This window comes from Mauremys reevesii, linkage group 1 (assembly GCF_016161935.1).
Source record: "Mauremys reevesii isolate NIE-2019 linkage group 1, ASM1616193v1, whole genome shotgun sequence".
In the NCBI taxonomy this organism is placed as follows: Eukaryota; Metazoa; Chordata; order Testudines; family Geoemydidae; genus Mauremys; species Mauremys reevesii.
The window spans coordinates 303,607,277-303,629,571 of NC_052623.1; the positions used below are offsets into that span (position 1 = coordinate 303,607,277).

At 39.3% G+C, this 22,295-nt stretch overlaps 1 protein-coding gene and 1 long non-coding RNA gene across 9 annotated transcripts in view; one reads left to right on the plus strand and one right to left on the minus strand.

Moving 5' to 3' along the window:
• The window catches only part of LOC120385894, an 82,501-nt gene extending 70,641 nt beyond the window's left edge, over nt 1-11,860 (minus strand). For all 4 annotated transcript variants that reach the window (XR_005589404.1, XR_005589405.1, XR_005589406.1 and 1 more), the window contains exons 1-2: nt 11,702-11,860; nt 3,730-3,848 (exon numbers count right to left, since the gene is read on the minus strand). This is a non-coding gene — a long non-coding RNA (uncharacterized LOC120385894). The remainder of the gene's footprint in view (nt 1-3,729; nt 3,849-11,701) is intronic.
• Nucleotides 1-22,295, plus strand: part of SLC38A4 (solute carrier family 38 member 4) — a 67,476-nt gene that overhangs the window by 31,008 nt on the left and 14,173 nt on the right. Inside the window, exons 2-12 of one of the 5 annotated variants that reach the window (XM_039504378.1) lie at nt 5,372-5,438; nt 5,766-5,827; nt 10,509-10,727; nt 12,548-12,638; nt 15,868-15,983; nt 19,382-19,455; nt 19,571-19,663; nt 21,055-21,136; nt 21,238-21,320; nt 21,429-21,487; nt 21,906-22,181. In XM_039504378.1, the coding sequence (XP_039360312.1) occupies nt 10,609-10,727; nt 12,548-12,638; nt 15,868-15,983; nt 19,382-19,455; nt 19,571-19,663; nt 21,055-21,136; nt 21,238-21,320; nt 21,429-21,487; nt 21,906-22,181 (993 nt within the window). In that variant the 5' untranslated portion in view covers nt 5,372-5,438; nt 5,766-5,827; nt 10,509-10,608. Of the gene's footprint in view, nt 1-5,348; nt 5,439-5,765; nt 5,828-8,875; nt 8,955-10,508; nt 10,728-12,547; nt 12,639-15,867; nt 15,984-19,381; nt 19,456-19,570; nt 19,664-21,054; nt 21,137-21,237; nt 21,321-21,428; nt 21,488-21,905; nt 22,182-22,295 lie in introns of those variants that run through there. The other 4 variants (XR_005589396.1, XM_039504380.1, XM_039504379.1 and 1 more) reach the window with 4 other exon arrangements.

A 22,295-nucleotide genomic window follows, 5' to 3' on the forward strand; every position in this document is an offset into this window, starting at 1 on the left:
AAAGGCATAGCAGCAATTTCCCTTCTGCTCTCAAAGACACAGGGCTTGTGTAACCCACACACCTCCTGGGTGTGGTGTTCTGTCCCCTCTATTGGCACTGAGACTATTTAGATCAGGGGTGGACAAACTTTTTGGCCTGAGGGCCACATCTGGGTGTGGAAATTGTATGTCAGACCATACATGCTCACAAAACTGGGAGCTGGGGTGTGGGAGGGGGTGAGGGCTCTGGGGTGGAGCCAGAAATGAGGTTCCTGACCAATGGGAGCTGTGGGGGCAGTGCTTGGGACGGGGGCAGCATGCAGAACCCCCTGACTGCCCCTACACGTAGGAGCCAAAGGAGGGACATGCCGCTGCTTCCAGAAGCCACGCAGAGCCTCAGCATGCACAGAGCAGGGCAAGTCCTGGACCCCACTCCCCAGCAGCAGCTCAAGGGCTGGATTAAAACATCTGAAGGACCAGATGTGGCCTCTGGGCCATAGTTTGCCACCCCTGATTTAGAGAGAGAGAAAGCAATTAATGAGTCTGCTCTACAGCCTTGGCTAACAGCCAATTGACTTTTAGCTCATGTGGTAGAGGCTCATGCACTAAGCTCCAGAGATCCCAGGTTTGATCCCGCCCGCTGACGACCAGGCTCTGTCAGCGTTACACTTGCATGAGACATAATGCCCAAAAATGCTCCTGCAGAGTTACTGGGCCTGTACACGACTCACTACCAAGGACACTGATTAAAAGCCACCATTTAGCCCAAAATGTCATTACAAACAAATTCATTTATCTAATAGTCCTTTCCCTTCAACTGCTGAAATCATTACTTCAAGTTAGCTTTCAGCCATAACTATTGCATGAGTTTGGGAAAGGGGTTAAGGAAAAAATTTAGGTGTTTGTTCTCTTGTTACAACAAAAGGGAGCTCTCTGGAACAAATACATGGTGTAGTGTGAAGTTTGGTGAATGGGGAGCAAGAACATCAATTCAAAGTAGATAGATGTAAAAGTCCTGTAATATCTGCAAGTAATGATCATGTCATGGCTATAGGGTAATCTGAGGTTCCCTACACATCATATCCCAGTATTTCTGTAATTATTTTATTTACATACCTTTGTAAATAAAATAATTACAGAAATGCTGGGCAATGACCAATTACCACCCAGCTACGCTACTTGTTGATTGTTCCCATACCTTACAGCTATGTCTGTTTTTTTTTGTAGAACAGGCACTGCTTTCTTTCTTTTTTTGTAAAGCACCTAAAAAATCATGGGCACTTATAGAATACATATAATAGCCAGAAGCTTGCAATGAGAATCCCCTGGGTGGACCCCCTGCATCTGTGCAGTTCTCAGTGCAGGATCAGGGCCAATAATAATCATCCTAACAATGTAGGATGTTCTTGAGCGTGTTGGGAAAAGAATATATTTTTGTAACAAGTTATCTGAAAAATTGGCTTCACTGAAGTAGTCTTTATTATTTTAGGGGGAACAACAAGAAGCCCTGGGGTAAAGCCTAGAGAGTATGTTTATGTCCATTACTGGAAGCATTCAAACAAGAACATGTTTTGCATTCAGTCACAATTTATTTTCTGAATATTCTTTTAAATATTTCGCATTTATTAACATATGTCCCCACTATCTGCTTTTAACTTCTGCTTGAAAAATCTAGCAACAATAAATCCTTATAATTGGTGACATCATGGCTCATTACAATGAATTGACACTGTAATATCATAAACAAGTATTGTAGGCCATCTATATCTCCACTTAAAATGGAAAGCTAACTGCCAAAGGTCTATTGGCAAATACATTAATATATATGAAATATAACTATAATAGCACAATTCAGAAATTAGTGCTGAATATGAAGAACCAGCTTTCTTAAGTAAAGGTGAATCATCCAAGTTTTATATTATCTGTTGTAGACATTCCTCAATGAACTTTGGAATATTCCTGGATATTTCTTCTTTTAACATTTGCTTTGTGAGACCTGTTATAAAGGTACTGGTGTAAACGTGGAGATGAAAAGACTAATATTCTACAGTAGACTTTGAGTTCCACCAAAGTCTCTCACTTTTTCGATGTGAGAAATGCAATGTTGCTGCTTCCCTCAGAATATTTGAAGGTCATTCTGCTACAAAAAAGCTAATGAACCTTGTCAAGTATTCTTGATTTTGTTCAGCAAAATTGTAAATATTAACAAGGGTTCATTTAAAAAAGTATATTTCCTTCTCACTGTGTGGGTCGTTATGTATATAACTATATAGATCAAGATCAGAAGACCTGTTGTGTCCAGTGATTCTTTCTCAGGCAAAACTCCCACTGAAATCAATGGACTATTGAATTCCTCAATAAGGAATACATGATTTGGCCCGCCCTTTGTATATTTCTTGACATAAAGTATAGAATGGGATTTATCTAAGACTGAACCAATCTCTAGAGAAAATGTATTCTAGTCCTTTTTAAATGTGGCTTGGGGTTGTGTGTGTGTGAGAGAGATCCTTTTATTACATCTGTACTAATATTCAGACAGGCTTATAGTGCACTAATGAACAGGACCAATTATTATACAAAATTAAATTTTACTTTTTCTTTAAAGTTTTATTTTGGTCATTTTTATGATGACAATTGTTAGAAAGCGGTGGCCCAATTCTGTGGTCCAGTGAAACCTTCTGTGACTTCAGTAGAAATACTGCTAGTGCAAAAAACCACAGACTTGGAACCCAAGTCTTAATCAAAATGGTACCTTACTTAAAGTAACTAATGACTGATTTTTATTCTGGGTCAAATGTTGCTTGCCTTGCACATACAAGCAGTGCTGTTTAGCAATGGGACTACTCATGTGAGTCAAAAGTGCAACATTGGCCCCAAATGGGCATATTGTAATTGAATTTAAAAAGAAAAAGAAATTATAGGTGAGAGTGGATTATCCTGTGAAATTGCTAATGAAATAATAGTTAAACATTTAACAAAATGCAAAGTTCTGGAAACAAGGACAAACTGTTCTGTATTTTGGTGAAAACATCTCCTACATCATTAGGATCACCACAAACTCAAACTACAATGTGGTTTGTCCCATCAATATTATATAGCATCATCTGTCATCAAAGCAAGTTTTGATTGGCCAATGGTTCATTCAAATGATGGCACAAATTCTTATCGTATTAAAAATGGCTGTTAGGTTTTATTGTGAGGTCCTTTAATGAGGTTTGGCCTACATAAACTGAAAGTCCTGGTAGTTGTGAATGTGGGAGGCATTTTGCTTGCACTTGCAAGCCATTCCTCACTTCAAGTACTGCTAATATTGGCTGAGATGACCCACCTGATCCTTCACCCAACTGAAGACTGTACATGCTGTCAAGTATTAAGGCTTACCAACTGGCACTGGTTACCACCACTAGTACTAACTCGGTTCTCAGCCAGAGAAACAGAGCTTTTCTGCATCCAAAACCTTGCAAATACAGAAGATAATTGAGCTGATGCCTCCATCTTCTAGCCTTTCCATGTTTGAGGGCACACTTCAAACCTCTGAACAGATAAGATCTGTGATGGATATTTGGACTGTTGATGCCAGGACCACCAGACTAGCTTTCCCTGAAAGGACATCTTTTCAGGGTTGTATGCAGTGTTTGTTTATTCCAGGATATTAGAGAGACAAACCTGAAGAAGAGCTCTGTGTAAGCTCAAAAGCTTGTTTCTCCTACCAACAGAAGTTGGTCCAATAAAGGGTATTACCTCACCCACCTTGTCTCATCTTTTCAGGAGTAGGTCCGGGAGTTGGTCTTGGAGTTAAGTGACCAGATGCTGTTCTAGGGGCTCCATCCAATGGCAATGCACCCATTAATAAGGGCAGGCTAGCATCACTATGATTGTGGGAGAAAGAAAAGAAAGTCACTCTTTTGAGTCCACCTAACTTGGCTGTAAATAGAAGGTCATGGCAGATTACTAAATGGTAGAACTCATATTCTTGGTATTTAAAAAATAAATGAAAGCTAATCCTGATATATATATATATTTTCAGTTAGGTCAAAAAATAATTAAAAGTAATTTTTACAGCTGCGCCTGAGTTGATACTACATTTATCGCTGAATTCCCCTGCCAGTTTGTGTGGTTTGTGATCACATTTTCATTTGTTTAAAGCATGTTTTTTTCTCCCCTGTTGCTGCACAAAACACCATACAAACAATAGGGGGAAATGATGAAATTGACTACACCCAGTTTACAAAGTAAACAAACTGAAAAATCAATACTTTTTCCCTCTAATCTCTTTCAGTTACAGTAATATTAGGGTTTACTTACAAAAATAGTAGTTACAACATTTTGGGGAAGAATTGTGATTTTTAAGTTGACTGGGGCCTATTTAAATTTTTTTATGACACAATCTCTTTTGGACAGGTTTTCAATAATGTTTATTTGTATGAATTAGCTCTCCTCCATTAAAAAATTGTGTGTGAGTGTGTGTGTATTTACAAAGCCAATTTGAACTGAGTGTACTCCTTTGCATAAAATTAAAATAACAAAAAACCATCCTAACTTGCATCTTCTCTAACATGCAATCAGTGTTTTAATCACTATCCCCATATAGTTAATTAAGAATTATTATAATTATTATTCAGTTAGATAAAGGAGCACAAATCCTAAACTATGTAACTGATATATTGAAATGTAGCTTCTCCCCAAGTACGTGTTTCAAATAAATAAATAAATAAATAAATAAATAAATAAATAAATAACACTTCCCATATATAGTGCACTACATATATTAGAATGAATCCTTGCAACAGCCCTATGAGGTAAATAATTACAGTAAATAGTCACCATTTTCCAGATGGGAAAACTACCACAAACACAGGCCAAACAATATGTCAAAGACCACACCCCATGCCCCAATCCTGCCAAGGTAGAACTCAGTTAATGATCTGGACCTAATTCAGTGGTGGACTGGGAATGAGAACACAGAAGCCCTGGCTATAGGTCCTAAACCATACTGTCACTCACTTTCATAACTAAATTGTGTTACTGTAACTTTGATGCTGATGGGAAAATTAGTTTACAAATATTGTATCTCTTCCTTGAACATCCAGATTAGCAAACTAAGATAGCAACTAATCTACATCATCCTGGCTATGACACAAGTCTAGGTAAAACTTTATGTAGATATGCATTTTGTTAGAACGCCAAGCTTAGAAAGCAAATACCTCTGATGACTGATGTTTGCACCAGTAAATTGATTTACCTTTTTTTTTTAAAAGAGCTGACGCAAGTTTGACAAAGGGAGGTGTTGGGGTATCGTTGTTGCTGATTGGTTCATCCGATACACTCCCATTTGTCTTTAAATGATTGTCCAGCTGCACAAGGTCTCATATGAGCCAACTTTCTATTACAGGTGCAAGTTAAGATATTACTTGCTTAGAAAGCAAGCAAGCAAGCAAGATTACGTGTTTGATTTGGAGGTAAACCTAAAAATGTAACTTTACAATGTCTATTCATTTTATTGTATATTTCTTCCACTTAACACATTTTAAACTGAAGAATTTGAGAAATAACTTTGTGCAAATGTAATTCACTTGTAAATTTAAATGAAGTGTGAAGAACTGGCAGTTAAGATTTGCTGTACCGTAGTTGTAATTGGCATTAGCAGGTGTATTGGTTTTTACATCAGGCATGAAATTCAGTCCCCCTTTTTGGACAGAAAATCAAAATCTAAGAAAGAAATGAAATAGCAGGAGGTTTCTAAAGTTGACCAGATAATTAGGAATGATATGCTTGTGTTCTTTTAGGGCCTCTGGTTAACTACTGAGAATTTTTATCAAGACTCTTGGTTTACCTGGCTAACATCCACGTAAGTAAATGAATATGAAAATAAATTGTTCGTTTTAATTGTGTGTTTACTTTAAGGTAGCAATTATGGCACTTTTTGTCTTCAAATTGCTTTAAAAATAACATTAATTCTTTAAAAGCATTGTCATTGAGACTAAGAGTCAGGAAAATCTACAGATTCATAAACAGTGATAGGACATAAAAATACCAGCCTTTGCAAAATGCTTGAAAATGCAACTGTTAGGCAAATAAGGCAGGGTCACAGATAAACCTAATTGATAAACCTCAACTTATTCAGAATCCTAGATGCAGCGCAGAAAGTAAATCAAAATTGCTATGAAATAAAATGGAAAAACAAGTTCATGTTTTTCGTAATTGTTTCATTACCTATAAAAAAGCAGTTATTTGAACACATTTTCTGAGTCCCTTTTACAAAATTATGTTCTATTCTAAAGCAAAGCAGATGAACATAGCCCTAGGTTTTGAGAGAAATATTGTTTTAGAGGGGTAATGCTTTGTGCATCCAATATTTTCATTTTAATGTAATATCTTAAAAGAAAAAGTCATCCTTTTGTTTCAGCCTGCCTTCTTGTTCCACAAGAAGCAGCGAAAGCCTAGGCATGTTATAGCTGAATTTAAGGAACACAGTTAAGCTATTAGACTTTTCTGACATGTATACCTAAGGGAAAAAATAGTAGTGGTCTAAAATAGAAAAAGGAGCTGGTGTATAATATTGCCGTTTAGCATAGCATTTGCAGTTCTTCCCTTTTTTTATGTTTGTGCCTTTAGAATTGCTTTGTGGGGAAAAGAGACTGTTTCCAAACATTGTCGCTTGTACTTCTTAGGATAGCAACAGCAATACCCAGTGGTGGCTGGCAACCGAGCATGTGAAATCTGTATTACATCTTTGATATATAGGCCAGCTATTGGAAGATTGGAATTTTATGTGAACAGTGTATTTTATGTGAATAGATTCTTTTGAAGGTGAAGTACATCAGAGATTTTGAACACGCAGGATTTTTTTCCACCCTAGATACAAGTTAAAAATAGGTTTGCCTGTAGTTACTTGTCTGAGGTGATCATATTTCAAAAGTTTGCACAATAAATAACTGATTCCACACAGATTTGGGTAAGATTAACTAACATTTCAATGCATTCACTGCCTTGCATAAAATATGCCTTGGAAATATTTATAAATTTCTGGAAAAAAAATGAGCTTCCAATTATGTGAATAAATAACATAGACACAGATTCTGTATTTACTTATGCAAGTGTCCAAGTTTACTTACATGAGTAGTCCCAGTGATTTCAACAAAATTTCTCATATGCGTAAAGTTACATATACATATTTGCAGGACTGGGACCTAAGGATTGGATTGTAAAAAGTCTGTAATCTGCACAATACATGGTAGCAATATCTGAACAAAATATATATGCATATTAATTAGTAGTCTTTTTTTTAAATAAAAATGTATACAATTTCAGAGAGAAAATGTGAGTGAAGTAATATTTTTTATTAGACCAACTTCTTTTGGGGAAAGAGACAAGTTGTCGAGCTACACAAAACTCTTCTTCAGCTCTGTACAGCTCTAAAGCTTCTCTCTTCCATCAACGGAAGCTGCTCCAATAAAAGATATTACCTCACCCGCCTTGTCCCTCTCCTATCCTGGGACCAACACAGCTACAACAGTACTGCAAACTACAATTTAAGACTTCATTAGGTCTGAGAAGTGTTCAGAGTAAGGAACACTATCCTGACAGAGTGACCGATAAAATTTTTTCCAAATAAATGATCGTGGAATTGAGGTGCAGCAATGTGCTAGTCTTCAGTTATGCCCTGATCCTGCAAGCCCTTAAATACGAGAGTAGCTTATTCCCATGGAGTCTGGAACTACTCACATGCAGGGCCGTCCTTACCCATACACAAAGTACACAGCTGCATAGGGCACCAGGAAATTTCCAGCCCCTGCCCAGCCCCACCTCCGCTCCCCTGAGCTCTGCAGCAGGGCCAGGGCACTGCACTCACCAGCAGCGGGAGTGCAGCAACCCGGCCTCAGCCACACCACTGGTGAGTGCTGGGGGTGGGTCCTCCCTGCCCTCCAAGTCAGTCTCTTCCCTCTTCCCCCCCCCGGCCCCAGGAGGCCTGGAGCCCGCCCCTCCCCCTGCTCCTCCCTGAAGAGGCCTGGGGCCCTACACCCCTCCCCCTGCAGGGGGGGGGGTGCATAGGGGCCCAGAATAGCTAGGGATGGCCATGCTCACATAACCAAAAGTTACTCATGTGTCTGCAAGAGTTTGCAAGACTGGTGACCTGGAGAGAAGGATTTCAACAAATGAAGGGTCCCAATCCTCCAAACACTGATGAAGATCAAGGGAACTACTTGTGGTAATAAGCACTACACTCATTAGTAAGTGTTTAGAGGATTGGGACCTAAAATTACTGATGATTCAGTACCAAGCGCCTGATCCTGAAAACAGTTCCACACATGAGTAATTTTATAGTCCTTAAGACAAGAAGTAAAATGAGTCACTTAAGTAAGTGTTTGAAGGATCAGCCTTTAAAATAATACCTACACCCTAATACATATTTTTCTGTCATATTCTTCTTTCCTTTCCAAATATAGTACAGAATATAGTGCAGTACAGAATTTCTCTCTTAGCCTAATCTCTCTGTAAATTAATCCATGGTAATGTTTCTGCTATACTGTTCTCTTTGTTCCTCAACACTAAAAATGTCAGTATAGCAGTGCTGATACAATTGGAAGAATATTTCTAAAGCGAGCATTTATTAGTGTTCACAACAGAGATTTTCTTCATCACTAGCAGGCTGTGTGTTCGATTGCCTGATTTGTCTGATTTTCTTAGATATAGTTTTAAAATAAGCATCTGGATACTATATGAATCTGTTTCTTGGAACACAAAAAAGTTTGGTTTTAGAGATAATGCTATGAATGAGTTTACCATTGTCTCAGCAAGGACCCAGTTCTTTTCATTACTTCAGCTGGAGTTATTAATGTCCTCATTGGGCAAAATCAGACCCTTGGAATGTAAGCCTGCCTAGCTATCTCTGACCTAATGCCAGATTCAGTAATCAGTCTCAGTCTAAGTCCTGGAGAGGCAGCAGAAAGGAATAAACAGAGCAGCTATCTCTGGTAGGAAATTGGCAAAAACACCTTGATATTCTTTTACAGTTCAATTATTAGATAAAAATAAATGTTACTAGAGTAAGGACATTTATTGTAATTTTTGACACAAGGTCAGTTTTAGCCTCCAGTGTTGGTGTTTAAAGTTTACATTTATATTTTACACACACACTTTAATGTTGCGTTGCTAAAAATAAGTTTGAGACTGCAGATATTAGGAATGGCATATTAGTGGCTATATAGACTAGTGAAAGTTTGGTAATTAAGTTAGGAACTAAACATTCATGAATGTAAACTGGAGAATTTTTAATAAGTAATTGAAGGCATAGGGCTAGAGTAAAGCAAAAATAGAATTTTGCTTGCACTGGGTTTTTTAATACTAATTTTTATCCTGCAATGTTTCTAGGCATTTATAGCATTAAGAATACAGTATTTTATTTTCTGGTACATAACTCAGGAAATATATGGTGGATTCTTTTAATGTGTTATACTGAGAGGCACAAAGATAAACAGTCAGGGTCCATAGTTCAGTAACCAGCTATATGACTTGCGGCAAGTCACTTCATCTCTCTATGCCTTTGTTTCTCCATCTGTGAAATGGGGGTACTATTATTAAGTCATTTTGGTAAAGTACTTTCGGAAGGAAAAAAATGCTGTACAACTGCATAATATTAGTGGTTTATTATCAAACACGGGAATGAGTAAACAGATGTAAAAGTGTATCTGTAAACTGAGATTGTAAGGATCAACTTATGTTAATGCCAAAGACAAATCATCATACTATATATATTATAAAGTATATGGTTTATATTGGGCCATATAAAAAGATGATTATTTATCCAGATTATTATTATTCATCCAGACCCCCTCTTGTGAGAGTAAAGACATATTAAACTGTGTAAATAAGTAATAATTCTGTTTGAGAGAGAGTTTTAAATTATATAAACTATCTAAAAGTTTTGATGGACAAGTATTAAACTGAGATATGATAGGGTGAAGTGCATAGTGCAGCCAGCAGCAGCTTGATTATTTTTAACATGTAGCCATACTTATCTAGCAATATAAGTTTCAAGACACCAAGTGTTTCCTTCAGAAAAATAATCTTCATACAATGGTCAGTAAAGTTTATATATAGCATTTTCTTATCAACAACCCAACCCTGATGTATTTAATCTCAGGTTAAGGGTGCATATTAATGGTTATCCAGGGTATCAATTAAAGAGAAAGAATTTAACAAATTAATTGTTGCCAGATTTTACATTAAATCTGTTTACAGTGATAGTTATTTATAGAGAGACTATATATACCTGTGTTTTATTATTATTCTAGAAGAGGTTGGAAATCTATTGTGTAGGTCTGTCTTCTTACATTTTGAGAAATTCCGAGTGGAAAGATGTTGTATAAAAAAAGAGTATTGTGCTTGTATTTATCCACAATTTTCCCAATCTGCAGCAGTTGCCTCTCTTAATGTTATTACAAAGAACAAACACAAACAGAGTGAATCACACTCATTTATCTAATTTGAGGAAAATTCTAATGAGTTATTTTGTGATCTGTTTGCAGAACAGAGTGTTCTGAAAGTTAACACATGGTGGAGAGAACCTGTAAGCAGAAGGTACAGTATTGTTTACACTGTAGAAGCTAGAAAGCGCTGACCACTCAAATGGATCGCATGGAACTGCAAAATGTCAACATCAAACTTGATGAGGAGAGCAATAGCGGAGAAAGCATTGAAGACAGCTACACTGATATAATAGATCCAGAAAAGGCTACTATTAGCAGGTATGTACTTAAATAAAAAGGGCTTTATGTTCAGTCCAAAAAGAGGTAATCAAAGACTAACAGATGCACCAGACTTTCACTTACGGCATCCTGAAATTAAATTCAGATTAGATCACAAATTAAAACTAGTCTGATTGTTTAGCGGCTATTCCCCAAATCACAAAATCACTGCACTCTTTGACATGATTATCATCGTGGGTAGAATAGCTGAGATATTCCAGGTCAATAATGAGGTGCATTGGTAAAATCTGTGCTGAGATTTGCCATCACTGACTCTCCAGTTCATGACTCTGAACACAAGCTGTCCAATAGCATAAACATTCAGTTCTCATAATACCTGTATATTTATAAAGGCAATTGCAGGGTTCTTTCACTCAGAATTGTTTGTTTGCAATTTACATGATCAGAGGTCTCTTAGTTTTAAAACCCGTAGTCTTCAAACTAATTTCAAGACAAAGCAATAGCCTTTTAAACATGAAATTCCAATGTGAAAGTTTTATACAGAGAAGCAGTTTATTTCTTCTTGTACTTTACTCATTAATAGAAAAATTTCTGGAGAATGTCTCCGTTAAGACCAAGAAATCAAATAGAAATCCAATGATTCTCTGAGCTAAAGTTAATATTGACTGTTAAGAAACATCACAATTTTAAGTCCGGCTTTTCTGAGGCAAAACTTCAGTAAAAATCAATAGGAACAGGAGGGTTCCGAGCAACACTGAAAATCAGGCCGCATCATTAAGTGCCTAAATATGGAGTTAGGAGCGTAACTTTGGGAACCCACATTTGAAAATCCTGGCCATTGCTCTTAGATGACACACATGGCTCCAGAATTCAATTTAACTCTTAAAATAATATGATATTTCTTCAGTGCCCCTAAACACAGCCAGGAGCCAAAGTTCAGGTCTGGATCCAAACTTTGGCAATCAGGGGAGAACTAGGATTTCACACTGATCCTCTGTAAAGATAAGGTTTACCTGGAAAGTCAACTCAAATATTCCCCGGGTGTGCTTGGATCCTGTAGTTCCATTTAGGTTCATATCAATATCTTCCATTTTAAGACCCTGGTCTTGCAATTAAATCTGCTAGTGTTGATCCCTGCACCTCCAGAATGTTTTAGGGGTTCCATGCTAGCAGATCTGAGTACAGGATCAAGGTCTAAAGACAAATAATACATAAGAGTTCAGATATGGTACATAAAGCACTGAGTGACCAGTAGTTGGAATTATTACATTGTGGTGCAATAGGCCTTTTTGTTGGTGGGAAGTGGTTTTATTTTATATGAGTAAATAATAGCAATTCTTCCAGGGCGGAGTTAACAGTGATAAGGTTCACAGAAATGTGTTTTGAGGAGAGATTAGAAATGGAGAGGTGGATACTTGGTATACAGGGCTTCTGAGGTAAAGGATAACGGGTAGCCTGCAAGAATGTAAATAAAATGAACAGGATGTGTGATATTGGGAAGGAAAATGCTGCTAAGGAAGGCAGCACTGTTGACAGAAGTTGGGAGATGTATTCAAAGCTACGAATCTGCCATGTGTGGTTTAGACTTTTTTAAAACTAAACAAAGTTTGTAGGCCCAATCCTGAGTGTCTCATTCAGTTTTAATGCAGTGCTTCCTTCAGTAAAACTCCCATTGACATCTGTGGGAGTTTTGCTAGAGGAAACACTGAATAAAATTGAGTAAGGAGTTTTGAATATAGGGCCTGACTGATGCAGTTGGAGTCTTTCCATTGGTTCCAGTGAGCATTGAATTGGACCATTAGTCTCTTGTGTGTAGTAAACTTTATTGTTTTCTGATTTTGCTATTTCTTTGTGTTCAGTCAATTTGCTAACGATGATGCAGAAAGTCAGAAGTTCCTTCCAAATGGATTTCTGGGCAAAAAGAAATTGGCAGACTATCAGGAAGAATATGTAAGTTTATTATTAGTTTTTAAGTATTAGAAACAGGAATATTGGAAAGTAGGGACAATCTACTAAACAATGTTACTGCAAAACTCACCAAAGAATCTAACCAGCATATTCTGTTTATTCCTGCCTTAATAGAGTGGTTACAATTTGGCTGCCTGGATCATTTAAAGTATGAAGTCATGGCTCTACTCTGACTATAAACATGGCACCACAAGGTTCAACATGGATTGTGTCTCAATGATTGCTAGATACAATATGCTCTGTTTACATGTAAATAGGCATTTTCTTTCCAACTGTCAGCCCTGCAAACTCACTCTAGCATCTGATAATTAAGCTGGGGTCTTTCTTCCCTGCCAGCCCCAATAGTAAAGGTTCCTTTGATTAAATGCTGCCCTCAGTAACTCAGTGCCAGCCCATTGTTCCAGTTACAACTATTAGCTTTACATTGACTTACACAGGTGTTACTCTGAGGGTACTGTTTGGCCCACAGAATAGCTATTACTGCTAATGGTAGAGGAGCTTGAATTTTAAATCCCAGGTTCAAGCTTTCAGGTAGTTAGAAAAAAATCTTGTAATCTGTAGATGAAGCAAATAAACATGCACCAAGCAGTGCCAATTTTAGTCACATTTCAGTTTACAGCCAGACTTTAATGTGATCAGCTTAAAACAGTGGGGCCAGATGTGATCTTATTTACACCAGTCTTTGGCTCCAATCATGCAAGTGTTTACCTGCTTAGCTTTACACACAAATAGTCCCACTGAACTCTAAAGGACTTCTCCCATGTGCAAAGTTAAGAATGTGTGTAAGGCCTGGATGCACAAAAGGAGTTAGGCATTGTGACGCTGAACACAGCACTTATATTTTAGGCATCTAAAAAATCACAGGAACACACTGCAATCCAGAAAGTCTGAGTTAGGCTCTTAGACTGTGATTCACAAAATCCAGCATGGTAGACAGGGAGCCATCTAAGCTAGCCAATGGGATATGCTGATCAGAAAGGTGTGCACTAAGTCCAGCCTCTCTCACAGAGATAGGTGCCTAAATCCAGACTGCAGGGAGGCCCTTCTCTGCTAGTGATTCAGAGCTGGGGAACCCTCTTTGGAGTCAGGCGCCTGTCCTGTTTTCGTAAGAAGCTGGAGTGCGGAGGAGGGAGCACCTTCATCGGGCTATGAGATATTCTGATGTGGGACACCCTCAGTCTCTCCCATTGAACGTATTCCAATGTGGATAAAAAATTAAAGAGTCATTGAGGTGGAGGTAGAGTAGAGAGAGCGAGCGAGTGAGAATGACTCTTTAGCCTGGTGGTCAGAGCACTCACCCACGATGTGAGTAGACCCTGGATCCAGTCCCCTGCTCCACTGACTCTAATCATTTATTCAGAGTGGAACAGCTTCAACAGGAGAGACTGAGGGAGCCCTACATCAGGATATCCTATAGCCCAGTGCAGGGGCGGCTCTAGACACCAGCGCGCCAAGCAGGCGCTGCGGGGGGGCGCCCGTGGGGGGGGGCGCCGTCCTCCTCCGTCCGGCTCCCCCCGCTCCCCGGCTCTCTGGCCGGATGCCGCCGGGAGGTAGCCAGAGTCCCGGCGGGGGCGGCGGAGCACCGCGCGCGGCGCCGCGGTCCCCCGCCCCCGCCCCGCTCTCCCGAGGCTCGCATGACTGCGCGTGGGGGCCTCCCCGCGTGTCCCTGCTGCCGCTGGCATGCCGCAGGGCCGCCGCCCGAAGAGGGGACCAGGGGGACCGACCGGACCGGCGGCAGCGGCGCGCAGCGCGCGCAGCGCACCGCGGGCAGCCCGGCAGCCGCCCTGGCCCAGTGGTTAGAACACTCACCCAAGAGGTGACAAATCCCTTTTCCCCCTGGAGTCTCCCACATCCTAGGACAGGGATCGGCAACCTTTGGCACATGGCCCATCAGGGAAAGCCCCTGGCAGGCCGGGCCAGTTTGTTTACCTGTCACGTCTGCAGGTTCGGCTGATTGCAGTGGAAAGGGCGGCCAGCACATCTCTTGGTCTGCACTGCTTCCCACAGCCCCCATTGGCCTGGTACGGCAAACCACAGCCAGTGGGAGCTGCAATCGGCCAAACCTGCGGATGCGGCAGGTAAACAAACTGGCCTGGCCCACTAGGGACTTTCTCTGACGGGCCGCATGCCAAAGGTTGCCGATCCCTGTCCTAGGTGAATACCCTAATTACTGGTCTAAAAGCTAGAGAGAGAGGTCCCAGCTGTTTGTGTGAACTCACTTGAGAGGCCTGATCCCAGATCAATCCCTGAACATGACTTATCCAGGCAATGCTTATCTTTCCCTGCTTTGTGAATCATTCTGGGAGACAGGCACAGGACAGCTAGAGGGAGGCCGCAGTGCAAATGCCCAAAGACAGATGACTCAGGAACTTTTACTGGAGCAACATGGGTGCCAAGGGAGTTCAGTGGGAGCTTTGTGAATCACAGTGGAACCTAAAACTGGATTTTAGGTGGCTAAACCCAGACTTAGGTGCCTAAATCTGGGGTTTAGCCACCTAAATACTTTTGTGAATCTAAGCCCAAGTTTTTACAGGATCAGGACCTTGTATCGTAAACTTCTGGGGGCAGGATTCTTCCTTCATGTGGGTTTCTTCATGTGGGTTTGTGATCTATAAAACAACCTGAACCCTACTATAGTATAAATATTTAATAACAATACCAAGTCATTCACTGCACAGTGAAGTTACTCCACTGGTGTAAATGAGAATACAGCCCAAAGAGCTAGTTTTTTCCATTTTTATATGTTGGTGTTTTTCTTTATTCAGGCCTGTTATGACCAAAAAAGATGACATTTATGGTTCTTAGTGACACGGGGTAACTGTAGTCATTGCTGGCAGTTTTATTTTGATCGGTTTTTAGTATGTGGTAACTCTATACCCCATTTGAACAAAAAAAGGCTATTGTGTTGATGCTGCAAACACATACTACTGTGACAGTACTTGAAGTGACGGGAGTTCTCATAATAGTACTATTCTTGTAAGCCCTCTGAGGTAGCTAGGGATCCTAGGCACTCTGGTAATACACGTAATAAATGGTAAGTACTAGTTCTGTGGTAAAAAATGTTGGTAGGATCAGGGCAGTGTGGTAAGACAACATCCATAGTACTCAACAGAACAGAGAAAGGGAAAGCCAGTAACTTGAAAAAGCACAGTTTTACACTGCACTCATTAAGCCACAACTTAACTACCATGTTTTTTGTTGTTTTCAATAGAATCCAGGAACTACTTCCTTTGGAATGTCAGCATTTAACCTGAGCAATGCCATCATGGGGAGTGGCATCTTAGGGCTGTCATATGCCATGGCCAACACAGGAATTATACTTTTTGTGTAAGTATTCAAAAAGTGGCTCAGAAAAGTGGGGAGAATATAATTAGTGAGCTAGCATCAGTGTTTCTGTGATTAGAGAAAAATGCTTCAGTGAAGAATAACATTTTATAGATAAAGAGATTTTTAAGGTCTCCAGTAATGAAAACTGTTTAACAGTATTGCAAGACTCTGTCTAATGATGATAAACCATCCTAATGTCAGCTGTGTTTTGTATTAGATTCATTGCTGGGAATTTATACTGTCTAGTCAAAAACCAAATTGGAAGGACAGTATACTTCTTTCTCCTAAAATAACAACAGCATTCCCACTATTTCAGTACAGGCAATTCCACACAAGCAGTAAAGTATACATTTATTTATATGTTTATAATTATAACTTTGTAGAGACGGAGGAAGAATACTTTGTGCCCATATAACTCTAGCCCTGAAACAGAAAGTGGGGGCTTAATGCAAATATGGTTACAGATTTACCAATATTTAATGTCAGCCACTCTCTCTAAAGTCTGTCTGAACCACTGAAGACAGAAATGGCATGTCGCTGACATACGGTATGTACACAGCATATGCTTTGATAGACACCAACAGACATCTATGTGCAGACATCCCCGGCTACCCCTATCAGGTTGAGAGACAACATTTAAAAGTTGTCCCACTTTAGCAAGTGGCTTTAATTTTATAATCTGGTTGTTTATGTGGGCCTTAATGTTAATCCTCCTTTGTTTAGTAGGAAGCGTAGAATGCAGTGTGGGTGATTGCTTTACATTACTGGAAAAAAGTAAACCTTCAGATCAGCTTGCAGAGTTTTCTCTGTGAGATTCCTATTGACTTTTGAAAGTTGTGTAACAAAAACTGCAGCAGGCTCTGAAACTGTATACTTAGCTCCCAAGAGAGAATGGCATCTCCTATTTTTGGATGCAGAGTTTTTGCCTGAAATTAATTATGAGGGCAGATGCTACCACTTTGACAGCTAACTACCTGACAGCACCTACAAATCAGGTAGTTAAATGTCTTAGTGAGAGCAGAAATGGAAACTGGTTTTAAAAGGGAGTGCTCTAGAGCCAAGAAACTTTGAAAGGCTTTTTAAAAAACTCTTTAGAGTTCAGAAACTCTTCTTCCTTAGGGTGTTCAGTAATAACCAACCTGGCTATGAAGTATCTCTATTCCATTGTATATTAGCCCTGGCTAAAAAAATTCTACTACATCTTCTAAATCTTAACTGTTAGGGTTCCACACATTCAAAACTATGGCTAGCAAATCTTAAATTTAACATAAACACTATCATGAGCCAGTCACGTTAGCTTTGGCAGAAATAAAAATTTTCACCCTTAGACTGGGATAATGTTTAAATAGTGCCATCTAATAAAAAACAAACATAAACCCCTTTCTCCACCCAGCAGCTCACTTTCTGTCCTATCATAGTTTCATACTTTGGGGATGAGAACATTCTCCCTTCTTGTGCGGGAGAGTCTCATTTAAAAGCAGACTAGTTTGTGGAGGATATCATTACTTCGGTGTCAGGCATCTACTTGCTATACATGATCCTGTACTTATAGATTGTGACTTTAGCTTTCAAAAGGATTGAAAAATTCAATTTTTCAAATGAAAACTACTGTACTAATCCTAATTCAGGTTATATTTACTGTCACTAATGTATTGTTCAGAGATGGCCCGAATGTCCCTTTCAGTGAGATTTTTCACAGGAGGGGAGAAATGTTCCTAAAGTTCAGAAAGTGTAACCCTGTAGTGCCCTCCCTGCATTCTCCCCACACAGGGGAATGGTTTGCAGCTGCATGGAGGGGAAAGGGGATGTGGCCTTGAAATTCCACAGCTCTGCAAAATCCACAAGAAACTCAGGTCCCAACCCCACACGGATCCTAAGGACCTGCATGGTGGACCAGCACCTTTACACTGACCCCAGTCCCTCTTTTCTCTTGTACTATAGCTAATTCAGGAGCCTTGCTATCCTTCGATTCCTTACGTACCTTTCTGCGTGGGGTAGAAGGCCATGGATTGGTATCTTAATGCTGCAATAATCAGCATTAACTCCCGTGTGGATTTTTCACCCAAATCTTCTGGTTAATAGGAGAGTAGCTACATAGAGTGCCCCAGAATATCTCCCCCAAAATATATACAACTCAGTCATGCAGTGTTTATAGGAGCTTTTCACAGGCTGAAGGCAAGGTGGTGAACAGTATGCTGCCCAGAATATAGTGACTCATAGACTGACCTCCTGCACATTACAGGCTACAGAACCTCACCCACCCACTCCTGTAATAAACCCATAATCTTGGCTGAGTGACTGAAGTTCTCAAATGATCATTTCAAGAGAATCCACCATTTACACTAGTTTAAACCTACAAGTGACCAGTGCCTCATGCTGCAGAAGAAGATGAAAAACCCCAGGATCTCTTCCAATCAGACCCAGGGGGAAATTCCTTCCAGATCCCAAATATGGCGCTCGGTTAAACCCTGAGCATGTGGGCAAGACCCACTAGAATGACACCTGGGAAAGAATTCTCTGTAGTAACCTAGAGCCCTCCGCATCTAGTGTCCCATCACCAGCTGCTGGAGATATTTGCTGGTAGATATTTGCCCTGAAAAAGTTACATAAAGCATTAGTTTCTTGCATCAGTAGTTCTCAAAATACCAGCCATTGAAATCATGTAAAATTGAAATAGTATGTGGAGGAAGCTTGAGGGTAGTCAGAATGATATGAATTCAAGAATCAGTATCTCACAGTCTGTCAGCCAGGGTTAGAAGCTAGTGCTGTATGCTTTCAGAAAGCAAGATTTCCAGTGTCATACAGTGGTCTTTGCTATCCCTGATGATTACATGAGATCTCTCTATATATCTATAGTGTCAAATACGTGCTCCAAAGCTCAGGCTCCATGGTTCATAAGCAGCCAAATGCTCTGATTTTCAAACATAGGGGGTAGTCAACAGCTCCCATTGAAGTTGTTACGGTTTTTCAGATGGTTCAGAGGTGCTGGGTAAGGAGACAGGGTTAAGTTACATGTCAGTAAATGGGTGGGAGTCTAAGGCCTTGGATGCTGGAAGGTCCGCTTATGCGGAGCCCAGTTAACTTCACAGGGGCTCTGTGTGGGTGCAGGAATCTGCCTTAGCGGGACAATGCAGAATCAGAGCCTCAGTGAGTCTAAGGAAGTCTCTAGAGGCAAGCTAAGATGGTGTAACATGCATGTTCAGGTCGCCAGAGGGTTTATAAATAAATTACAGCCTAAGCTTACCTCTGCCTTATGGCCAATGACTCCAGTACTCAAACTGGTTTGGGGAGAATGTACATGTTAAACTGATGGAGAGCAACTCAATATCTGTTCTGTTAAGTCAATTTATTATCTCTGTTGTCAGCTTCAAGACTCTAATTTCTGTTATTCCTTACAGAATCCTACTGTTCAGTATAGCAATATTATCACTCTATTCAGTTCACCTTTTACTGAAGACCTCAAAAGAAGGAGGTATGAGGACACTGTTGGTTAACTCCATGTTCATGTTGCATGCACATATTTCTGCTTTAAATGTGTTTAACAATGTGCATATTTACAGCCCACCATGTTTTCTTTTTGCATCTAGGCTCCCTAATATATGAAAAACTAGGTGAAAAGGCATTTGGATGGCCTGGAAAATATGGTGCTTTTCTTTCAATTATAATGCAGAATATTGGTGGTAAGGGCAAAATGTTCTTATAAACAAATATTTTAAAGCTTAATGTTTTTCTCCATAATGAAAATAAACACTGGTCTCCCTTGGTAGCACATGTCCTCAGACTGATGTGGATGCCATCATGGATTGAGCACAGTGGAGTATATGGTTCCCAGTGATGTGCATAGCAAAAAAAGGCAGACACATTAGTTTTCACAGTAACAGAAAAAAATAGGAGAAAGGTGCTCAGCAATTGATTTTCCAGCTCAGTTATCTCTTGATATCACATTTTATTTTGGGCCTGATCCTGTGAGATGTTGAGCACCCTTAGCTCCCACTCCCTAAGAGCTTGATCCTGCAACCATCATTCACACAAGTAGACTTTACTCACATGAGACATCCCATTACATGTATAACAGTCCCAAGTTATTTCCCATGTGAGTAAAAGTTGCAGGATTGGCCTTAGCTCACTGGAAATGAAATGTAAATGTGTATGGTCTCAGTGTTTTAAAACTTTGTACTGTTTGGAAACCTCTATAATCTGGCTGCCAAGCACAATCAGCCATCCAGAGCAAAAGAATCTTGTCAATCGTATAGCAATTTAATAATAATTATACTAAAATAGTAGCCATTCAAAACAGAGAGAATTGCACAATCAGTCCTTCTTTTCTGATTGGCTACTATGACTCTTCAAAGACCCATCTATGAGTGCATAACAAACATGCATGTCTCAGCTTCTGTCCTTCCTTACTGAAGCCCAGATATCAAATACAGTTTAACTAGACAAGGAATTATACTTAGCTGATGAGAGAGAAATGTAACACAGGGAAAACAAAGGTTAAGTAGCTAGACAGTTTGGGAAGAGGGGAGTCAGAAGTTGAGGCAGCCAAGTTTATTATGAGTAATAGATGGAGAGTTCTAAGGAAAATAGGCCATCAGAGCAGCAGGATTTACAATAGCAAACAAAGAGATGGGGTAAGAATGTATATTTCAGAATAACAGCAACTCGAGTGCACTGTTAATTCAATAATAACTATATCACATTCTAAGGCTGAAAGCTACTTTTAGTTCAGAATATGGCTCTTACCTTATTAATAGGGAGCACTGTCAAGTTATCATCTGTGTATTCGCACTGCCAATTATGGTACGTAAAAGGTGATTTGAGCATCAAAATACAAAACTGTCTAGGTACCATAACTTAGACACCCAATTCTGAAAACTGGACTCTGTAGTTCATTTCATCTACATGTTCATAGAGTTAAGCAAGTTTGACTAAAATCAATGTATATATTGCATTTTCAAAATAATATATAGTTTGTTGTTTCTCTTATTTTTTTAAAGAATGTTAATAGTAATGACCCTGCATTGGGACTATATTATTCTACTTTACTTAGCTGATATGTTTGTTTTTTCAGCAATGTCAAGCTACCTCTTTATTATTAAATATGAACTTCCTGAAGTAATCCGAGCATTTCTGCATCTTGAAGAGAATTCTGGGTATGTCTGTTTTGCACAACCTATGACTTCAATGAAAATATTCTAGTTAACCTTGGCAGAAATGATTAATATTGGTTTGATTTGTTTTTTTCCCTCTTTAGAGACTGGTACCTGAATGGTAACTACCTCGTTATATTTGTGTCAGTTGGAATTATTCTTCCACTTTCCCTTCTAAAAAATTTAGGTAAAACTATTTCCTTACTTAAAATATATTATTTTGTTTTTATCTTGATTAGTCATCTGAATTTATGTGTGATTTAACTGCATGTTTTTTTTTATTCTTTTTTTGAAGGTTACCTTGGTTATACGAGTGGATTTTCACTTACCTGCATGGTTTTCTTTCTCACTGTGGTATGTGACTATATGAAATATATCAGTAGCTATAACCAAAAGTAGGAAATACAGAATCTGTAAATAATTAAGAAATGTTAGATGTCTTCTCTGTACTTAGTTATTATTACTAGCATTTAGAGGCCAGCCTGGTCAAAACCCTATAGCGCTAGGCACTGTATATGACAGTTGCTATCCCAAAGAGCTTACAATCTAAAAAGCAAAACATAACAGGGGGGTGAGACAAAAAGCAAGGTGGAGGCAGAGTAACAAAACTAATAGGATATGCTCAATTCCTAGCCAAGCAGGGGCAGTAATCACAACTTGCCACCTTAAAACATTAAGTTTTCAGCCACTAATGTTTTCAGTCAAGGATGTAAATAGAAGCCACCTTTTCAAAGCTATAGACTTGTGTTGACATTTTCTATTCTTATTCTAGGTAATCTACAAGAAATCCCAAATACCTTGCCCTCTCCCTGTCCTGGAAAATAGTGTTGGAAACTGGACCTACAACAACTCAGTTCCGATGCACTTAGTGATGTTACCAAATGAGTCTGTTAATTCTAGAGTGAATTTCATGATGGACAATACACCTGGGCACACCACGGGTTTTGAGGAGGCAAAAGACACCCTACACACAAGTGGAGTGGAATACGAAGCCCATAGTGATAGTGATGACATGTGCCAACCCAAATATTTTGTATTTAACTCACAGGTAAGGGAGATTCCACAGAATCTGTCTATAGCCATTAACTCCACAACTAAACTGATTCCAAACACGATAAATTCAGATGATTCAGTAGTGAATACTAATATTAAACACCTTTGT